Raw genomic sequence first — 21,944 nt, forward strand, 5'->3', positions numbered from 1 at the left:
CAGAATCAACTTGCTACTCTAAATGATTACAGCAGGAGGAATGGCCTATCAGAGAATATCAACAAAACAAAAATCATAACCTTTGGGAAGACCCCAGAGAAATTCACATGGGAATTGGGAAACAACAAAGTGGAGTCTGTAAACTCGTATGTTTATCTGGGCTTTTACCGGGCAAGAATTTAACCCCTGTACAAAATCTAAATATGTTAAAAACAACCACCACCATGACAACAATAGCTCTAAATAACTTTGCACAAACATATGGAGGTCATGAGTTCAGGCCCACCATAACTGCTTTTAGGGCAAATCTTATTCCCATTCTGACTTATAGATCGGTAGCATTAAATGAAAAGATAGTAAATAAATTAGAACTGTTTTTATACAAAATGCTCGCCTTTTATTTTAATTAAGAAGAGCCACACCTCACGCAATTATGAGTCTCGAACTAAGTCTTCCGTCAATCGAGGCAGCCCACTTGAGTCAAAAAAAATAATTATTTCTGTGATTGTACCTCCACAAAACCTTCCTCCCTGAGACGCATGATATACCAAGACCTGGCACAGAATACCATGATCAGCTTGTCTCTCTCTCCTCATCAAATTAATTCTGCTCTCCAAGATCATACCTTACCTCAGATCAAGGATCTTTTGATGATGCAGCAGTTTACTCCTAAGATAGTCATCAGGGAAATTTACAGGAGTCCTTTCATCTTAGAGATCTAGTCAAAGCATCACCTTACAAACACGCAGAGCAACTCATGGAATCACACTTTCAGCCAAACCAGAAGTACATTGACTCCAATAGTTAAGCACCAACAAAACAAACATTTTTTAGATTCCACCTACTATGTTTTCAGCTGAAAGAATTAGAAGGTTCCTGGAAATCAACATCCAGTTCTCCTAACTGTAGACTCTGTAATTATCAAAAAGAAACCCTAGAACACACCATCTGCATTTTACCTGGGTTGAGAGATATTCGAAGTAAATACTTATTGCCCTGCTTCAGAAAGCAATCACTGCGTACAATAAAGGAGGCCACCACAGCTTGTTTTCAGTTACAATCGAACACTTTCATCAGTAAATTGACGTGATATATCTTACAAAATATTTTAAATTAAATGATAATACAACTAATGAATATGCAAAGGCAAAGGACTAAACTTGATGCACTGAAGAGAGAATGGGTATCTTTGATTAATTCCAGGACTTTTCTGAAGACTTGTAATAATGTGTGTTTACTTATCTGTAATTACCCTACATGTTTTATGTTTTCATGTGTTATTTAACTCACTGGTTATTGTAATAGTTTTATTTTAAATGTTTAAAATAAACTTATACTATACACTGCTGTAGTTATGTACATATGGCATAGTGCAGGTTAAATCTGCCTTAGAAAATATGTAAACCACTAGTATATCGGGGCCCGCTGAACTAGAGGTTGGCGATAGTGAAGCGACATAAAGCCTAATTAGCCTCTCTGTGCCTGATGTATCAAATCTTAGGCGTACACACCAAAATACATCTAGTACAAATGTTTGTGATACTCCACAGGCAGGTACTGCTGAGAAACGTACTGCATGCAGAGGACTAAGAAAACACTAGTCTGGTTTCTTGTGCACTTGACTTGATATGATGTTTACCAAACAAATCAACAATATTGACAATATTGGTCCTTGCTAAATATTTTTGTTCTTAAAAAATAAGTATGATTCCTTAATAAAAGGAGTACTTCAATTAAAAGTGTTATTAAACATGTTAGGCCCGAGTCACAAAAGTAATTGTGACAAAATCCAAACTTTCCGACTTTCGGGGGCGTGGCCAAGCCGCCAACCATGATGGCCGCATAGGCTTTGAGCTCTGCCACTAACTCCCTTTCCTAAGCCTGCCAGGCGGGGCAGATGGCGACTTTGCACTCCAAGGCACCGTGGAAGGTGTAGGAGGCGATGGTGCGGCTCCTGCAAGTGGAGGCAGCCTGCTCCCTGCTCATGGTGCAGATCGGCACCGACCTGTTGTGCTGGCCACGGTGCGGCCAGCTGCCACAAGGGACACTGGGGCCTCGATTTAAGCGCTGGCTGAAGCCGGAGTGCGAGATTGCGGAATGACCGGGAGATCGGACAAGGCGCTGGGCGCATCAAGGTGAGTGGCTGTGTTGGGGGTTAGAGGCTCCTTACATCAGTGGTGTGACACAGGCATTCCCCGGAAGCCCCGCGGCGACGGGGGCTGTGGGCAGGCTTGGGGATCAGCCGCCCGGCCGTGTACTGTGTTCCCCGTGTGAGCTCCCCCCAGCAGCTGTGACCCCCGCCCCTCTGCCCACATACTGGCTGTACCTGCTCTGTGCCTGCGGGGGCCCCTACTCCCATTCCTCCATTTTTACATCTGCCCCGGTACACGCTGTGGGCCACAAGGAGGGGGATAGGCCAATAGGGGCCCTGAAAAGCCACGCCAGAGCAGCGTATTGAGTGTGGGGACAAGAGTGCTGGCAGACACCACTTTGAATTGCACTGGTGGTGTCTTCCAGAGTGCCCACAATTGTGACTGTAGTGCTTGACTGCTGCGGCTGCTGGGCCGTGGGCCCATGGTTCTTTCTGGCCTGTTCCAGCTGCCGAGCTGCTGACAACACCCTGATTTGCCCCCCTACCTTCCAGCTTGCCCTCCAGGTGGTCTATTAAGGGCTCCTGGTATTACCGGGACCGCAGCACGACAACGACATGGGGTATGGGGTGTAAGGACCCCAAGCAAAGCACCCTGCCATTTTAATCCTCTGGCCCCAGCACTGTGGCACAGCAATCCAATATGGCGGAGGGTGGAGAGTCGCATACAGCAGAGGTTGCTGGGCCTAACAATTTGTTGGCGGAACTGCGGGCAGGCTTCAGAGCCTTGGACACCAGATTTGACCTCCTCGATAGGCAACTAGATTCCATGGGGGCCCGACTGGATCAACACGAAGGACGAATGACAGTGGCGGGGGCAGAATATCCGATCTGGAGGATGGCGTGGCCCAGACCGCTAAGAAATACGAGAGGATGGAGCAGCTCCTCAAGTCAGTTCCCATTAAAAACAAAGACCTGGAAGCTCGGAGGCGGAGGAGCAGCATCCGAATCATGGGGGTGCCCGAATCTACAAACACGGGGCAGCTGGACCGCTTCGTGGAGACTCTCCTAACGGATCTCTTTGATGAGTCATTTACCACTACCTTTGTCATTGAATGAGCACATCGCATTCTGGGGCCGTGACCAAATCCAAGGTGCCCACCAAGGCCGATCATAGCCCATCTTTTGAATTTTAGGGATAGGGATACTGCCTTACGGTTGGCTCGCGAGAAGGGCCAGCTATATTGGCAGGGTTCTAGCATATCCCTGTACCCAGACTTCACTGCTATGGTCCAAGACACACGCGGGAAATGCGCTGGGGTTAAAGCGGCCCTGTTTAAGATGGGACTACAATATGGAAAGCTGTATCCGGCACGGCTGAAGGTTGATGTTGATGGACAGGCTCGGGTGTTCGACTCCCCACACGATGCTCAGGAGTTTTGTCAGAAGTACTCTAACACGGTGAAGAAAAGAGACATGGCATTGCCGCAGCAGTCACAGGATATCCCGGACTCCGGAGCAAGTGCGGGACTTTTTACCACTAGCTAGACACTCAGCACCTGTTCCTAACATTGCAGTACGATGCTGTCACGTTCATTATCTTTGAGCTGCACCAAGCGGACTCGTGCCAGTGGCACGTAAGTACGCCTCTATGGACACATAAATATGCAAGTATACAGGCACTATGTGCCAATGATAGGGGTAGCAGCGGGGTGTTGCCACCCCCCAAGTACGGATGCACATATCCAAGCTTATGCAGGATTGCAGTCTATTTTGTTTTTGTTTGTATGATTTCTTTATCATGATTATAAGGGATGGGAACTTCCCCCAAAAATTAGGTGAGGAGATGGGTGGTGGGAGGGTGGGATCTGGGTTTGTAGTTTGTTCTTATTGCAGTTGTCATTTACAGTGTAGCATGCATGGCCAAGGTGTCAGTGGATCAGAAACTCTGGACATAGATCATGGCTAATAAGGTTGTCGCAGAGGCCAGTGTGGTATTGATGTCTTGGAATGTTAGGGGCTTAAACAATACCCGTAAGTGCACACAGGTGACCAACTATATGCAAAACCATTAAGTGGATGTCGCCTTTTTACAGGAGACCCACCTTGCCCCAAATGTTAGGACATCATTGGCATCGGGCTGGGGTGCACATAAATATTTTGCAGGATATAGTTCCTACGCCAGAGGGGCTGCAGTGTTGATACATAACCAGGTACCCTTTCGGGAGGAGGAGGTCTATAGGGATGCAGGGGGTCGATATGTGCTGGTTAGGGCTTTAAGCCTGAACATTCTGTGTTATTTGTCAATATATACGCCCCAAATTTTAATGACCCCGAGTTCTTCGACACTATTCACAATCACATAGCTCGCATGGGGGCAGACAGCATCTACCTGGGAGATTTCACTCTGTTGCTTGACCCGGAACTCGATAGTACAGCGCATGCAACAGCCACAAAGCCGAGGGCGTGGTGGGTGGTGTTGGATACTATAGAACAGTTTGGCCTGGTGGATGCATGGAGGTATCACTGTGCGCACCGTGAGGGGTACACTCATTACTCTTCACCTCCATGATACCTGGACGCGGTTGGACTACTGGTGCTTGTCCCCTGGAGTGGAGGTGTGGGTTGAAGCGGTTATTTATCTGCTGCGCACATTATCGGACCACTCTCCTGTGATGGTAAAATTGCGGATCCCTAGAGCAGGGGGGGTTGAGCGTCCTTGGTCATTACCGGACATGGCTCTGAGGCATGCTGTCTTTGCAACTGAACTGGGTAAAGCTATTGTAGAATACTTTACGATCAATGTCGGGTCGGTGGACTCTAAGGCCACCCTATGGGAGGCGTTCAAGGCCTAATCAAGGGGGGAGAGCATTTAAAAAAACGCTGGGGTGCTTAGGGCTCTACGTCGCACGCTTGCGCAGCTCACTGAGTTGGATTGTAGGGCAGCCAATACTGCCCCCCCTGACATGCAAAGCGCGCAGCATTGCTGACGGAATTCCGCAAGACTGCAGAATGGGAGGCACATTTGTGGGGGAAATACGCTGTTGCTCGGCGGTATGGGGAGGGTGAAAGGCCTGGAAGAACACTGGCCAGACTGATGCAACAAACTCTCAGGCCCAACTACATAGCTGATCTCAATGGGGAAGATGGTGAGCGGCTCACTGGTAATGTGGGGGTATTGTGGGAGGTACTAAAGTACTAAATAACGTTATATACCTCCAGAACTACTGATCTCCCCGTGGATTATAGGGACTACCTCGATGAGGTCTCCCTTGTCTGGATAGACAAGGCTCACCAGGAATTCTTGACAGAGCCCTTTTCAGAAGACGAGGTAATGGAGGCCATCAATTCGCTAGACGGCTCCAAAGCACCAGGCATGGATGTATTCACGGGTTGTTTTTATAAAAAAATATAGGGATCTCCTCATGCCCCATCTAATTGATATGTATCAGGAAGCCATTGAAATGGGGGTTCTTCCACCCACCTTGAGAGAAGCTATTATAATCTTATTGCCCAAACCAGGAAAGATTCTAGCCAAAATGCTGGCGACAAGGATTGCATTGATAGTGGAGAAACTGATCTCACCAGCGCAATCGGGGTTCATTCCTCACAAATCCACGGCCCTGAACAAGCACACGCTGTTCGCCACGTTGAATAGGATCTTGCCGACTGTTCCAGCGGCGGCTGTTCTGCTCGACGCTGAGAAGGCGTTCGATTCGCTCGAGTGGCCCTTTCTCTATGCCACCATGGAGAGATTGGGGGTGCCGGAGCAGTTTCTGGCAGTGGTTTGGCTATTATACACGTTGACCACGGCACATATTCAATTGAATGGTACATTGACCAAAGCCTTTCCACTTACTTGGTGGATGCAACAGGGTTGCCCTCTGTCCCCCCTCCTCTTTGTTATTTCGCTTGAACCACTGGTACGATAGTTGCTAGAAAGGCATAGTCATCAGGGTTTGCAGTTTACCTCTGGGCCCTTATTACTCATGCTCTATGCCAATGATATTATTCTCTATGTATGGCACCTCGACGACAACCCTACACCGCTACTTCAGTAAGTAACTAGGTATGGCACTAAGTCGGGACTTCATACCAACTTGGGGGAAGTCGGAGGTACGCCAACTGATTGAGGCAACCTGTGCTAGAACGGGGGACTACCCGCTGATGTTGTGCGATGACTGTGAAGTATCTAGGAGTCCACATCCATAGGGATAAGGATCGTAGCCTTCAGTTGAACTATGGTCCGGTGGTCGAGAAGTTGGAACGGAACATTGACCGTTGGTTGCCCTTATCAGTGGCTGGAAGGATAGCTATAATTAATATGGTGGTATTGCCACAATTCTTGTACCTCTTTTTGAATATTCCCATACCGCTATACAATAGCTTCTTTTCCCATCTACGCACACTGCTAACACGACTGGTGTGGGGTGGTAAACAGACCCGTAGTAGCTGGGACACTTTAGTACTGCCATATGAGAGGGAAGGGTTTGGTGTACCGAATCTTCAGATTTACTACCTGGTTGCACAAGTGAGCTATGCCAGACACTGGTACTGTGCAGACATTCGGATCCCGTACTATAGACCTGAGGCCAACCTGGTGCTCCCTGCCCCTCTTAATACTTTGCTACCGCGAGGGTTCCCTCGGGATTCACAAGACATCCAAACAGTGTCTACTACCAGCTGGGCATGGCAGAAGCTACTGCATGGGACTGGTGCACATGTATTGTATTCCCCGGCGATACCGCTCGCAGGAAACGATTGGATTCCCATCCTGCAAGAGGCACTAGTGAAGCGCACAGTAGCCAAATTCCACTTGCTCATGTTCAGCGATGTGTTCCCTGGGTGGCAAATTTTTTCGCATACTGAGGATCCCCGTTTCCGAACCGCTACCACAATGGACCATTTTGTGCTCCTGAGAGTGCAGAGGGTGCTGCGCGCATGCCTGGATAGTTACCCTTTGGAACGCCCTGACTTTTCAAGTCTAACGGGTTATCCAGATCCGGGATGGGAGCCACTTGGTGGCACGGATGTACAAGGAGGCAATGGCATGGCTTCCGTGCCGTGATACAAGTGTATGAACGGCATGGGAGCGGGATCTAGGCTATCCGTTGACAGATGTGAAGTGGGGTCGGTGCTGTGCACAAACACGCCGAGTGTCTCCAAACCACCGGCAGAAACTGTTGAATTTTAAATTTCTGTGGCGGGCGTACATGACCCCCAGTAAACTGCATCTTATGGACCCCTCTCGTCCGGACATGTGTCCGAGATGTCGCTCTCCGGAAGTCGACTTTGCACACATGATGTGGACTTACACTAGAATAGAGGGCTATTGGAGATCGATATTCGGGGAACTATCTAAGATGGTGGGGGTCGAGATTGCGCCGTCGCCCTTATTGGCACTGTTGGGGTATGTTCATGATCTCCCCAAATCCCACCGCCGTTTTGTTGCTATAGCGCTTCTGATTTCCAAGCGTGAATTGGCTCATAAATGGGCATGCACCCAGTCCCCCACACTCAATGCTTGTCTACATAGTATGACGTACTGTAATACCACGAGCAACACATATGCGCAGCTGCAGCCACCGGCCTCTAGGCCTGTAGACATTTGGCAACTGTTTCAAATTTACCTGTTAGCAGCACAGGATAGCAACAGCGCCCCCACACAGGAACAGCCTACACCCACTGGATCTGTAGTTAACTAAGGACCAATTTGTAATAATGTACCTATATTCCAAAGTCATTGTATCAAATGTTTGATTATTCTGACTGTAACCTTGGGTTACCAAGATATATTTAGAGATTGTATGGGCCTAGATATATCTACCTCGGACATAATGTCATGTACGATGTTGTTATACAATTTTTACTTGTGTCACTACACTGTAATGCTCTGCTTCTATTATAATTTTACTTTTGGTTGTTGCAATTTTTGGAATATTCAATAAAAATAAAAAAAATTAAAAAACTTTACGACTTTCGGTATTTACAAAAGGCATTTAGGAGTAGTAAAGTTAGGATTCCTAACTTTACCACTCCTAAATGCCTTTTGTGAATACCGAAAGTCATAAAGTTAGGATTTCGTCTCAGATTACTTTTGTGAATCGGGCCCATTATCTTGTTTTGATTTAGCATATTTGCTTTTCACTTGCCTTAAAAATAATTAGTAGTGATCTCTGCATGACACGCTCTACTCTCAGTTGCACTGTTGCTGTTGTATTAGTGGTATTCCATCACCAGGATCAGACTCTGACTCAATCTCCACATTGTGAAGACCCCTCCTCATACAGAGATTATGCAACATTGCACATGTATATATGATTTTGCAACATGTTTTCTGATAGCAGTGGAGTGCTCCACCAGTCTTGTTCAGACACCAGAAGTGTCTTTTAAGTATTCCAAATGTCCTCTTTATAACAGAGACTGTGGTTTTGTGAGTACGGTTGTATCTCCGCTCACTTCTTATACTTGGATTTAAATATGGTGTTAAGATCCAATGCCATAGTGCATAGGCACTCTCTCCTAAAAAGTAAAGAAAGCTGACATTAGTATGGCTTTTTAGATTGGATTGTAAGCTGGGTGCAAAATCATTTATGTAGGCTTACATGTAGAAAACTGCCGCCAAAATCACCTTCAGATAGCCTATTATATATCCTACTGTGGCAGAACATATAGGAATCACGAGTGCTACCTGGAAATTGGGGAACAAGGTCTGTTATTATACAAGAGGCATCACACAAAATGTGTATATGGAGGGAGTGACTATTTATGCAACTGCTATTACGCCCTGGTAACTTCCCGAAGCTAAAAGGTGTAGGCAACACGGCACCTGCACATGTGGTGGAATAGCATTGCTTCTGTATGCTGGGGTCCGTAGCAGGGGGTGTAAATCAGCTATTAAATCCCAAAAAACTACTAAGGCTGTACGTATTACATATCGCCACCTCAGTTTGATCAAAAAGAGTTACTCTAATTCTAAAAATCTCTCCTGTCTACTTCTCTGCATACTAGTTCAAATTCTCATGCTCGCCAGAATATGCAACCCCACCGCTGTGACAGGACGTAATGCATTTTCGGCCAGTGTATATAGGTTGCACCGGATTAGCACCTAATTCGAATAGGTGGTAATTGCATTTCCGAAAACTGTATTTTGCGATAAAGAAATGCTTCATATGTACAAATTGCGAATTGCAATTTGGAAATTCATATTTGCGATTCCTTAATTGGAAATACTAAAACATCGATTACCAAAAATAAGAACTTGCAAATGAGAATGACCAAATTGACTTTCATACATAAGGAATGGGGATTTTGCATTCTCAAAAGGCCAAAATAGCGATTTGCACCATTTGCGAATACATAATCTATTCGTACATCTGTCCAATATTGATTTTATTAGATAGCGAGTCCACTGGAATGAGTAGGTCTCAATGATACTCTGAATGTTTTCTCGTTAAATCTATGTATTTTTCTAAATGAATAATTGTCCTTTCATGATCCTTTCTGACAGTCCTCCAAGAAGAAATCCTACAAGTGAATTGTGTGTCTCTTCAATGACTTCTCAACCTGGTTACTCTTTCTTTCTTGTTTCCAGGAAGTGAGCTACTGCCAAGGAATGAGCCAGATCGCTGCCATCTTGCTGATGTATTTGAACGAAGAGGATGCTTTCTGGGCACTTGCTCAGCTGCTGACCAATCAGAGACATGCAATGCATGGTAAGGTTCTGCAGGCAAGTGGGGGACTCTGTATTTCATCACACAGTGCTGCTCCAGAGAGAGCTTCTTGTTTCAGCAGTTCCTGTGTCATGGCCTAAGCCTTCCCGGCATTCTGAAAGGCGATTCTAGTATTTGTCCATCTCCTGAAACATATGGAAAAGTAAAAGGCTTTTCATGAACAGAAGCATAAAATGGAGCTCTCTGCACTCTTGTGGATCATTACAGTGGCAGTTTCTCGAATTGTTGCAGTAACTTTCCCTAGGATGCTGCCTAGGATTCGGAATTGTCACTAACTTCCAGTGTAAGTTACTTTAATTGTTTACTATTTTTGAAAAAGCCCCTACCCCAACTCGATGCTACTCTATGCTCTAAATTCAGTTTACGCATAAAGGCAACAGAAGAGGCTACCGGTCCCTGGTAAGGGTGTGGCAGGGGGCGGGGGCAGGGTGAATGGTCAGAGGGCGCTTTCCAATGGCTGTGACGAATCTGGTGGCAAACGGTCTCTCTGCACACCACCAGCCCTGATCATTGGGTGACAGGGTGGGAGATGGCCCAGCCATACATCAGCTGTCTCTGGTCATGAAGCGGACTAACACACAGGTGCCATGTATAGAGCCATCTACTACTGATCATGGGATATTTCGAGTGGTATGTAGCATGCCTAGAGCACATCTTCACCTGGTCAGAGGGTCCCACGGGAAACGTTGCCATGGTCTATCTCTTAATGGGAGTAGGTCGGTGGCAAACAATCAGTTCTGAGACAATCTGCCCCTAGACCTGGAGGGCTGACTGAGTGTAGGGGATATGCCCAGTGACTACCTGCCACTGGTAGTGAGGTGGCTGGGGGGGGGGGGACAGCATGTCTAAAGGTACCTTACCCCTGTTCATGAGAGTGGCAAGGGGGCATGTTTCAGGCAAAAGACCACTTGCACCTGACCTGGAGTGTGGCTGCGGGAAACGGGGTTCTCAGAAGACCCCATCCACCTGCTTTCATCCTGTTCATTGGTGGCCGATGGGTCTTCTCCCAGGGGGCCTCCCATCCCTAAGTTTAATGTGAAAGGGTTGGGCCTGCTGCATGTGGATTCCTGTCACAGAGAAAACAAAATTAGAACGTACCAACAAAGAATTGAGAGTAAATTGTATTTCTGGCCATAATTGAAGAAATAATTGTGCAGTGAATAATACATTGTGTCCCAATAAGACATCTGACTGCTAAAGCGGTTCTCTCCACATGGGTGATGTGGGGTACGTATTACCAAGAGCGTACATGAATAGGGAAAACATTGATTTTGGTTGTTCTAAACAAACAGTGCTCCAGAAAGCTGGGGAACTACCCGACATAGGCTTTTTCATATTTTGTCAGATAAGCACCTAGACAAAATGAGACTTCCAGAGTACTTGGACTTTCTTTGGTTTGATGGTGATTACAGAAAGGGAAATGGGAATTAAATTATCAAAATAAATCAGATAAATTGTCCACAGGGATAATTACAAAAAATAAGGCATATGCAAATGACTGAATGGAAACATGAGAGATCTGGGAAGAAGATACTTCGCAGTTCTAGAAGGTGGTCACTAGGCATGTACCGAGCCAAAAAGCAGTTGATGAACCTGCAATATTGCCCCTTCAGTGTGTTGCCCACTATGCTACCACCAGGAGCAACAAATGAGGCACCTAAGACTTTTCCTTTTGAAATATGTGAAAAAGCAAACCAAGCATGATTGCTTGAAAATAATGAATTAAGTGCTGTCTAAAAACTAGGCTGGATTGGTGTCTGGTAACTAAAGATTCACTCCAATTTCCTTTCTTCTAAAAGTTGACAAGTCTATATTTCCAACTATTACTGCACCTCTCTCATTCAAATGGTCACTGAGCGATGCACATCAGAATATCGAGGACAGAAATATCGTTCTACAAAAATACCGTGGCCAATATGTCAACAACAAAAAGATTGTAAAGTCAAATCTATTAAAGCAAGTATGGATTTACTCTTCTTAACAACACATACATGTACCTTGAAAATATATTTATTGTCAAGTTTAGTTATAGTAAACCCATACCTACCAGTATATGCCTACCTTCATGATATTTTGGTTGCTGATATTTAGGTCACAATATGTTTATAGGAAGATACTTAGCCTGTGATACTCTAGTACTAAACCATTGTGGGATGCTACCTCCTTGGGTCCAGTTGAACCACCAAAACGGACTTACTCTAGCAGATACTGTCATCTGGTTTTTGGGTTGGAGGCCAGTAGTTCTTTTGTATAATGTGATTTTGGGTTGTCATTTTTGTAGACTGACATAACTTTGGGTTAGTCCCACATACCAGAGTTAGCCTACCATGCCTTTTGACCTAGGGTGAACACATCTTGTTCCCTAGATGGAACAGCATCATACCAGTATCTAATCGTATATTGTCAGAGAGTAACATGGAGTAGCTCAAACATCCCTCGTTTTAAGAAATTTCATTCATCTACCATGAAGAATTGGGTTCCTTCAAAACAAGTTCTGTCTCTCTTACAGTTAAGAGAAGGATTGCCTCCCCCTCAAGAGACAGGTTTGGCTAATGGGGAAGCAATCTCTTTGAAGTCCAACCTTCTGCAGGAGTAATATTTCTGGAATACATACACCAGTTTCATTGGCACTGCAGTGAAAAAACACATGAGAAGCACAGGCTGATCAACATATGCCTTAACAAGCATCCATTAGACAAGTCTGTCATTTGGGTGATGCCGGGTTCAAGCCCGAGTACCGAGTGTAAAAGCAGTTGATTTCCCCATAGGCCGCACTCGAGTGCACAGCAATGCTGAAAAGTGATCTGTTGTGACATTTTTAATTTATCCATTCGCTATCTGAATTAATCAAATGCCCAACCAGTGCTGGCTGGACAATGGACTCCTTTGGCTTTTTCCAGACTTGCAATAATTTCAAGGTAATTGATATGGGGACAGTAAGGTGTCTCTGCCAGGAGATGTAATACTGAATGAACTCAACATTGAGGTGCCTTTGTTGTGTTTTAGAAGGTTAACTTGACACAGCATTCATGTCTGGTGGTGTGCCTGCTCTAAAGCTATTTTGTTGTTTGCCTGCCTGAATGGGTTAAGTGTTGAAGGTGCATGTACCTTTCTTCTCCTTGACAGTGATGTGGTTGGTGATTGTTCTTGACTTCACCTACTCTGTGCGCTGCTTCATGGTTGGATCCCACAGCCAGTAGGTGACTTCCTTCCAGTTTATGCAAATATGCTTTGATAATTATGTGTTTGTTTTGTTACTATTTAATAATTTGTCACAGGGACAGCAATGACTGAACTGTATCTAGATTGTGATGATGTGATCTATGCTTTAGGGATTCTCACGTATTTTCTTTATCCACTTTAAGTCTCTGTATTACCTGCATATTTACTACCTTTTGCATCAAAGAAAGTCCATCCGTCTTTCATCACCGAGGGATGTAGAATGTGTAGAGCTAGAGAAGGAACTCTCAAAGGTGGATGGAGGACATGGGGCTTTTGTTTCAGTCCCCGGGAGCTAAGGTGTTTTCTAGAGATTAAGGGATTGTGGATACGGACTGGTGCACAAGGGTAAATTGCACGGAGTTAAATGAGACCAATTTCCATTGCATAAAAGAGTGGTGAAAACAGTGTGGGAAGGGAAGGATTTGGAAAACATACATTATCTCTTCATCAAAGATAGTGAAAGAAGCATTGCCCAATATTGAGTTTACAACAACATCCTTGCTTTTGAGAGCTGTGTTTACCTATTGGAGAATATATTCTGGTGTGACATTTCCTCAGCACCTATGCAATGCCTGAAGGTTTCTTGCACATTTGTTTGTTCAGAATCCCAAGTAGCACTTAAGTTCGTAAAAAGTATAGTTAACACCTCTATTTCTTTGCTCTGACTAAAGACATAGATACATGATTATAAGCAGCAATATGAGGGAGGGCCCTTCATTTCAATTACCTTTCTTCACTGTCTATCTAAAAGTGACATTGACTTCACACATGAAACACAAACTAAATGTACCGTGCCTGGTTAGAACCACAAAACTGTGTAGAGGGCAAGAGCCGGTGTCATGGCACATCCACTGGCTCTTAATCAGTGATGGAGAGGGGAGGATTACAGGTTTGGTGAGTGATCAACTACTTTCCGTGTCATTGTTCTGCTACATTTAGTCTAAGTAAGACATTATTTTATTCTTATAGACATTGATAGACGCGTGCATTTGGCCATTGATGTGCCCAATCTACCTGCATGGAAAATGTAGCTCTGAAGATTAATTTACTCTTTCTCTTACTGTCTTTGGAAGGCTTTTTCATTCCTGGCTTCCCGAAGCTGCAACGGTTTCAAGCGCATCATGAGCAGATCTTGAGCAAACTTTTTCCAAAGCTGAAGAAGCACATGGTAAGAATGAAAGAAGCATTGTTGTATATTTCTGAGGTGAATACTAGACAAATGTATTTCCTCCACAGGTTGGCTTTAGTCGGGCCAGACTTCTTTTATAAACCCCTAACAACAAGCATTAATCTTCTTCACCAAGATCATGGCACTGTTGTCTGCTGTCATGAGGGATGTTGTAGTCATATCACTCACAGATCTTGAAAATACTTAAGTACATGTAAAAAGTTTTTAACATAAACTACCTGTTTTTACCTCTGTAACAGAGTAAGGAAGCAGCACATCATTGCTAATGACCATTCCAGTACTCTTACGTGATGTTGTTTCATTAACCAACAAGTTTCAGGGTACAGTACCTTTGTCTGACCAATGATCAGCTACAAAGACTTCAGACAACAAGAATACAACTAATTCTCAGCTGACATGAGGGTCCAATCACTACCAGTGTGCAAGACCCTGAAGAGACACATTTCAGGAAGGTGCTGGCAGCTTAGATACAGGTTGTGGATCTTTGTTGGTCAATTTACGCTCTTGCTGTAGTCATTCTCCCTCTTGTATAAGCCTGGTGCATGAAAGATTGACTTTGGACCTGTAATGCTTTTATGTCTCTCTGACCGATGAAGTGACTGTTCCTTTTATCTCTCTCCTTAGGACAAAGAACAGATGTCCACGGGGATTTACACCACTAAGTGGTTCATGCAGTGCTTTCTCGATCGGGTAAGGTTTGTTCCTCCACACCGCTGAATGAAGATTTCAGACCAGACAGAGAATGCTTCTTTCTGCAGTTTACTTTACATCCACACATTTAGCGTTCCCCGTTTTCAAAGAGGGGTCCCAGAATACCTTTTTGTACGGCTGTGACCCTTAGTAACTGTCGCGGCTAAGTTCACTATGATGCTGAAAGTTTGTAATCCTACCCAGCTCTGTGAATTTTTAGTTTCCATATTGAGCTAGGCATCATGGAACAGTTTTCTGGAAAGGAAGGTAACTTTGAAGAAGAAAACAGATCTAGAGAATTGTATTTCTAACTACATAAAGTTTCCTTAATCACGTGGAATGTATTATACAGTAACATGTTTCAGATTTGGTAAACATTCAAAAGTAGAAAGCTTCGGAGGATTGTTTACAAATAGCATGAACCTATTTTCATATAGAACCTTCCCAAATCAGTTAGTGGTCCCTTGGAGTGCCATTAAGAAGATGCATATGAGCTTTTGGTCAAAGAAGTTGATGCAAGACACTCAATCCTCATACACATTCTATTACCCTCTGCAATCCTATATGATTGCTTAACTTTTTAAGTCCGGGTACAGAGAGCTTTTGCTTTTTGCCAAAGGTTGTGTCAAAACACCATATACCAAACAATATAAAGAGAGGGGCTTTTGTTGGCCCCCTTCACCCATTTGCTTCTTTGGGGGAGCCCCCTTCAGGATTTGTGTCCATCATGCTTTGGCTGAGCACACTTCATTTTGTATACAGTTTCCATTGTTGACTGGTCACTTAGTAGTCCATCTACAGATCTCAGAGAGTTGCAGCATGCGGCTGTTGCTACAGTCTCTTTCTCCCTCTCTCTAAGAAGTGCACCTCAGCCTGGTGGCCTGTGCTGTGCTCAAGACCCCACACCTCCATGTACCGTAAGAGTCACCACTGTCTGCGGCTAAAAGTTGTGTGCTTGCAACGCAGCACTATGAATGACTCATCTGGCAGCAGGATGTGGGCGGCCTCAAGTGCAGGTCCCGGGCAGCTTGTTGAACCCTCGAATTCTGGGGAGCACTGTAACCACATCCTCAACCATAATGCTGTGAGTAGTTAAGGCTCAACATACCTTCTTTCAGCCATCACTATGCACGTTCTCGAGACCTGGGGTGCTGTATCATGCTGCCTGCTATACCCCTGTTGTCTACTCCCAGCCCAGCATTTTCTGCCTCTTTTACAGGTCACTCCTTTTGGTGTGTCCTTGTGCAAAATGGGTGTTTGGATGTAAATAGTCACAATGAGTCTTTTAGGTGAAAGACATGAACAAATGGACTGGTGCACACATTCATTTGCCCTAGATGCTGCCTGTATCTCCTGGTGAGATGTCGGGCCAGTGGGCTGTGAAATCTCCTACTTCATCTCCCATCTTCCCACTGCCAGTTCATCCCAGAGTGCCCCCACCTTCTGCCCATGGGTGAGGCTGTACTCTTACTCTTCCCGCTCTGTTCCTGATTGCCCATGCTGTGCATCACCTACCCAACACCTGCTACTGGAGCACTGCATGCACGTTGCCCATTCAGCGGCAAAGGTGCAAGGGACAAGTTCCCCCTCCTGACCCCCACCCTCTGCCTGCACCCAGATTGTGGACCAAGCCATGTATCTACAACCGGCGTGGCACCTCTTTCGGCCTCAGTCAGTCTTCCTGAGCATGGGATCAAGTAGACTCATGCACTCACTCCTCTCCGCACAGGGTGTGTATCCCAACTCCTAGCCCTCGTGTCACTTGGGGGCTACACTTAACTACCCTGCTCACACTGGTTATCACCCACTTACACACCGCTCCAATGCCAGTGCATGAGCGGGAGTTATGACTAGAGCAGGCCATGCTTCTGCTGACACCCTGCCTGCTGACCTGCTCCTTAGCTGTGAGCTCCCTGTGCCTGCTCCTTCTTCTGCACGCCTGAGAGCTAGAAGATCAGTGCTGTGTGTCACCTATTGACCTTAGGACCTCAGATGCCTCCTGAGACACCCCTCACTCCACCCAGCATGCCTAAAACAGATGGGAGTTTCTTCCTGGGTATAGGAAGGTTTATTCCTTTGAGTGCTGCAGCTCATCTCTTAAGAGGTAAATCTCTGAGTCAAATAGATTCCAAGATTGTTAACTTTTTTTAAACCACATACACGATTTTCCCAAGGAGCGTATCCATGTAAAGGGCAGGGTGATTGAGCCCTGTCACCAATTATCAGTTCATCCAAGTTCCGACATTTGTAGATGTCTTTTTCAAGGGGTAGACGTGAGCCTGAGTTAGAGGGTAATGTAATCTTTGGTGAGCAGCTAAGTTGGTGCCCCAAACCCAAGCAGAGAAACATTCGCTCAGTCGCGTGATTCCCGCCTGCTTGCCAGGATCTCTTTTTCCTGGAATTGCATAAACCTGTACAGCACAGCAGAATTCAGAGTGTGCTGCCATGTTGGTGCAGTCCGCTCAGCATTCATTTTTCTAGAAATGGGATTTGATTGTAAGAAACCAAAATGACAATGACCCTCATATCTTGGGAGTTTTTTTAACCTATTTCTCGCAGTGTCAGTGTGTGCCTTTGCTGGGGACAGGGGAAATATGGGTTCGGAAGATCTAAGTACGTGTGGTCTCCCCATGAATGTCCTATTACTTACCGGTAATCTTCATTACTCCGGGTCCCGTTGACCGCTTCCCCTTCATTTTTTTTTTTTTTTGTAAAATATGTTTATTGATTAACCTTGTACAATACTTCCGGAATACTTCAGACAGGAGCTCACATATCAGTACCCTAATATACAATACTCCTTGTACACTCAAGTCTGTTCGTGATCCATGGCTTACAGTCAATGTTGTCCTTACACATTATAACATCCTGCAACATACCGCCCACTAACTGTACCATCTTCTTTTCATTGAAATATCAACGTAACAGCGCTAATAACAGTGAGTCCACTCGGAGGTTCCATACCTCAAGAAGAGAAAAGTACATAGAATCCTAAAACCTACCCCATGTTAACTCCCCCCCCCCCTCTTACTTCCCCTTCCCACAACTCCCCTGGCATGACTTGTTGAGCGGATACAGCATAAGGTCTTCGGTTTTGCTCATACTTGCATCTTTTACAATTGTAAGGTGCACTTCAAACTTTCCCAGTTCAGGACTACTAACAAGCTGACTAGAACAACCATCCATTCTCCCAGAATCATTCTAACCAGGCCCAGAGGAGGGTATGTTTTGCTGGTCACAAATCTCCGATCCTACCTCACTATCAGACTCCATGGGTTTCAGAAGGTCTGCTAAAGCTCTCCAGGCCCGGGCCGAGTCCATCGCCTTATCGCTATGAGCGCGAGTAGCCGCCTGTAGCCTAAGAGCCGTTTCACATTCCGCCCACCGGATGAATTCCGCCCTCCATTTCTGCAATCGCGGCCCTCGCTGTGCCTCCCAATTAATTGTAATCTCCCGCTTGGCCAGTACCAACCCTAAATCTATAAATTTACTAGTTATTTTAGTCTTCGAGGTGTGGGGAAACCAGTGCAACAAGCAAGGAGCAATACCAAATTCAATCTCCCTGTCCGTGACATCACACAGTAAGGACCAAATTTCCTGCCCATAGCCCCCTATCCGTGGGCAACTCCACAGCATATGGAGAAAGTCGGCCCCCTCTGCATGACACCTAGGACAACTCGCCGTAAGCGTGTGAAAATACTGTTGGATTTTAACAGGTGTGAGGTAACCCCTGTGCAATATGAAAAGTTGGATCTGCTGGAATCGGACGTTTCTAGAACATTTCCAGAGCCTCCCCAACAACTCAGCCCATATTTTATCAGGTATTTCGCCCTCAATATCCTCCTCCCTTTGCTGCTTCAACCGAACGAGGGGGACCAACCTTTCACAGGTCATCCATTGGTATAAACACATGACCGCTTTGATGGCGCCAGCCGCTAGTACCACGTATTGGCAGGCCATGGATGTTCCAGGCTCAGACAACCCTCCCCTCCACTGTCGCTGAATAGCCGACACCAGCGCCGCGTGCAGTAGGTAATCCCCGCGAGGGAGATCGAACCGGTCGCGGAGTGTCTCGTAGGGCAACAGTGCATTGTCTTCATATAGATCCCCCACAGTCGTCAATCCAGAATCGTTCCACCGCGCCAGTGCCGACCAGTTGCCCCCATGGGGCAACTGCTGACACATCAACAATGGGATCTCCGGCGCATACGGACGCATGATCCGCGCCCTCTGGTGACTCCTATTCCAACAGAACCTGAAGGTCCGCACCTCACTAGAGAGACCCCCGAGGCGCATCGGTTGTTGCAGGACAATCCCGGACAGCAGGCATGCTGAAATCTGCCCCCCCGGATTTTCCCCTACCACCCGAAACTCCCTAGCCACCGCCTGGGTCAACCACTGTAACTGAGCGGCTAAATAGTAGGTCTCCAAGTCCGGGACTGCTAACCTCCCCTCCACCGCTTCCCCTTCATATTAACAAGTGAGATAATCTATCTCACCAACAGAAGAATAAAAGAAGGAATGCTGGTACCACCTCTCCCCCTTCCCCACTGGGAGTACATAACCGTACCCTACCCAGCATTCCTTCTGAACCACCAAGCCCCAGATGAGGGTCAGCCAGTCCAGGAGGGAGGGAGGGATGCTATGAAGGGGACGAGGACAACGGGACCCGGAGTAATGAAGATTACCAGTAAGCAATAGGACATTGCCCCCAGGTCCCTCCTGTCCTCGTCCCCTTCATATTAACAAGTGAGAATACCCAAGCAGCAACCGGCCATCATCCCGCAACAAACCACCAGAACACAGATCAAACAGCAAACCCAGTGATTTATTGAAACACGGAACAGAAACAAAGGGGAATCAGGAGCACATAGCCTGAAAAACCCCCAGACCAAAGTTAGCATCATCCCCCAGAACATTCTGATGGCAATAATGCAGAACAAAGGTGTTAGATCTCGGGGTCTCTAGTTGGCAGAGGTAAGCACCTTAGACCAAATAGGGACCCTTGCTTCTAGTCAGGGTACAGGGACACACACAGTAGATAACCCCTGCTCACCCTCTAGGTAGCTTGGCTCGAGCAGACAGGCTTATCCCCAAGGCAATGTGTAACGTATTTGCAAGTAACCACTACAATGACCCCCCTGGTACACCACAAACATAGACCACACAGGTGCGTATATTAAAAATATAGTTTTATCTAATTTCAGCAGTAAAAATCAATTTATCATAGCGTTGCACAGTAAACGGTTTCTTGGGTTTGTTAGGATCCTGAAAAGGATAGTCTTAGTCTCTTGAATGAATTCCACAAAGAATATGATCGCAGGCTCTGAGTTCTGAATACACGTTATTCCGTGGTGCCCTTGCGCTCGCGACTGTAGCGCTCTTCTCCGGCTGTTCCCTCGATGGGAACCAGCTGATTAGACCTTACGCGGCAGTCACCGAGCCCCCACACGCTATGCGGGCTGTTCGGGACTTGCGAAGGATGCTACTACGTCACGGATTCCCTTTCCCTCTACAGACTCACCAGGATGGGGCCCGGGGTGCGAGGACTCGGCGCGTTGGAAGGTTTCTTCGGTGCAGGGCTCCTGCAACTCGCTAGCGCTGGCCAATCCGGTCGCGGCTCGTTCGTCGAGCCCCCAGTGACGTCGACAGATGTGTCCGGGCAACAACCAATCACAGCGCAGCTCCTCCGGCCAAGCCTCCACAGACCACCAATCGGGTCGCGGCCTTCTCGCTTCTTCCTTCGCGGCTTTGCGGAGCGAGATGGTTGAGACACCGCCGGGCTTCACAGCGGCTCAGAAGGCACCCACGATCTTTTAGGCTGGCAGGAATGCACGTGCCGATGAGCACGCCGATCTCCTCTCCACGGCAGCCGGTTTCAGGCAGGACTCGGTGCGGTGCTCTCAAGCAAAGCGGAGAGCAGCCAGCGCAGTTCACGGGCAGAACAGAGTCTTGTAGTCGCGGCAACCTTGATGTCCCTGGGTTGCCAAACAGGAGGCCAGTTCTTCTCAGGCCCTTGGAGATTCAGAGTTTGAAGACACAGCACACAGCAAAGTCTTGTTTGTAGGTCAAGCAGGCAGGGTCACAGCACACAGCAAAGTCCCTTCTCCTCCTCAGCTTCAGTTGTACAGCAGGACAGGTCAGCCCTTAGAGCACATAGCAAGGCAATCTTCCTTCAGTCCTTCAGCGGTCCGACTTTCAGCAGAGGTTCCTCTTGATTGTAGAATCTAAAAATCTGTTGTCAGGGGTCTTGTATTTATACCCCTAAAAGTCTTTGAAGTCTTTGTGCAAGTGGGTCCTGAGCCCGGTCTGATCCAGTTCTGGGTGTTGCTGGAGCACTTTGTTTTCCTGGCTTCTGCTTTCTTTTCAGAGTGAGGGGCAGAGTCGTCAGCCGCCCAGCAGGAGGTGGAGCCAGCAGTGTGGCAGGCAGGCACAGCCCTATTCACTCCCAGGTGCTATCTCCTCCCTCCACTCTCCTTGCAAATGTCGCCATTCAGCAGAGGGCTGACTCAGCCAACCTCCTGGGGGATCCCCAGCCCCTGTCACTCTCAAGCCAGACAGTCAATCCACAAGCATGCCCAGGCACACAGAAAGGTCAGACAAGAGAACAGCTACTCTCTAAAAAGTACTATTCTCCAACTCAGGATTTAAAAACTACCTCTCCTAAAAGATGTGTTATTAAATGCTGAGCTCAGGGATATCAAACACTCATGTCTTATCTTGTTCCTATGAGAAGATAGGCGGATAGCCATTGGCACCAGCCTCCCCCATGTTAGCCTATGGAGCAAGATAACCTTGCAGCAGTGAACACACAAAATGGCCGTTGTTCACTACCAGAACATGTTACCTGCACTAGTACATGCTCTACCTTTTACATACACTGCACCCTGCCCAGGGGGGTACCTTGGGCCTTCCATAGGGATGACTGACATGTTTAAAAAGGGAAGGGTTAGGCCCGGTCAGTGTGGACACTGGCCAGGAGGACATGGCAGTCCGGGGACTGCAGGCAGGCCTGCGGCGG

General features: G+C 46.6%; 1 protein-coding gene across 2 annotated transcripts in view; it reads left to right on the forward strand.

Annotated features, from left to right (window-relative positions):
* Positions 1–21,944, forward strand: part of LOC146860845 (uncharacterized) — a 442,566-nt gene that overhangs the window by 385,866 nt on the left and 34,756 nt on the right. For both annotated transcript variants that reach the window (XM_085644807.1, XM_085644808.1), the window contains 3 exons: positions 9,684–9,804; positions 14,118–14,212; positions 14,858–14,923. In XM_085644807.1, coding sequence (XP_085500933.1) covers positions 9,684–9,804; positions 14,118–14,212; positions 14,858–14,923 — 282 coding nt within the window. The remainder of the gene's footprint in view (positions 1–9,683; positions 9,805–14,117; positions 14,213–14,857; positions 14,924–21,944) is intronic.

The sequence above is a fragment of the Triturus cristatus genome, chromosome 3_1 (assembly GCF_964204655.1).
Source record: "Triturus cristatus chromosome 3_1, aTriCri1.1, whole genome shotgun sequence".
NCBI lineage: Eukaryota > Metazoa > Chordata > Amphibia > Caudata > Salamandridae > Triturus > Triturus cristatus.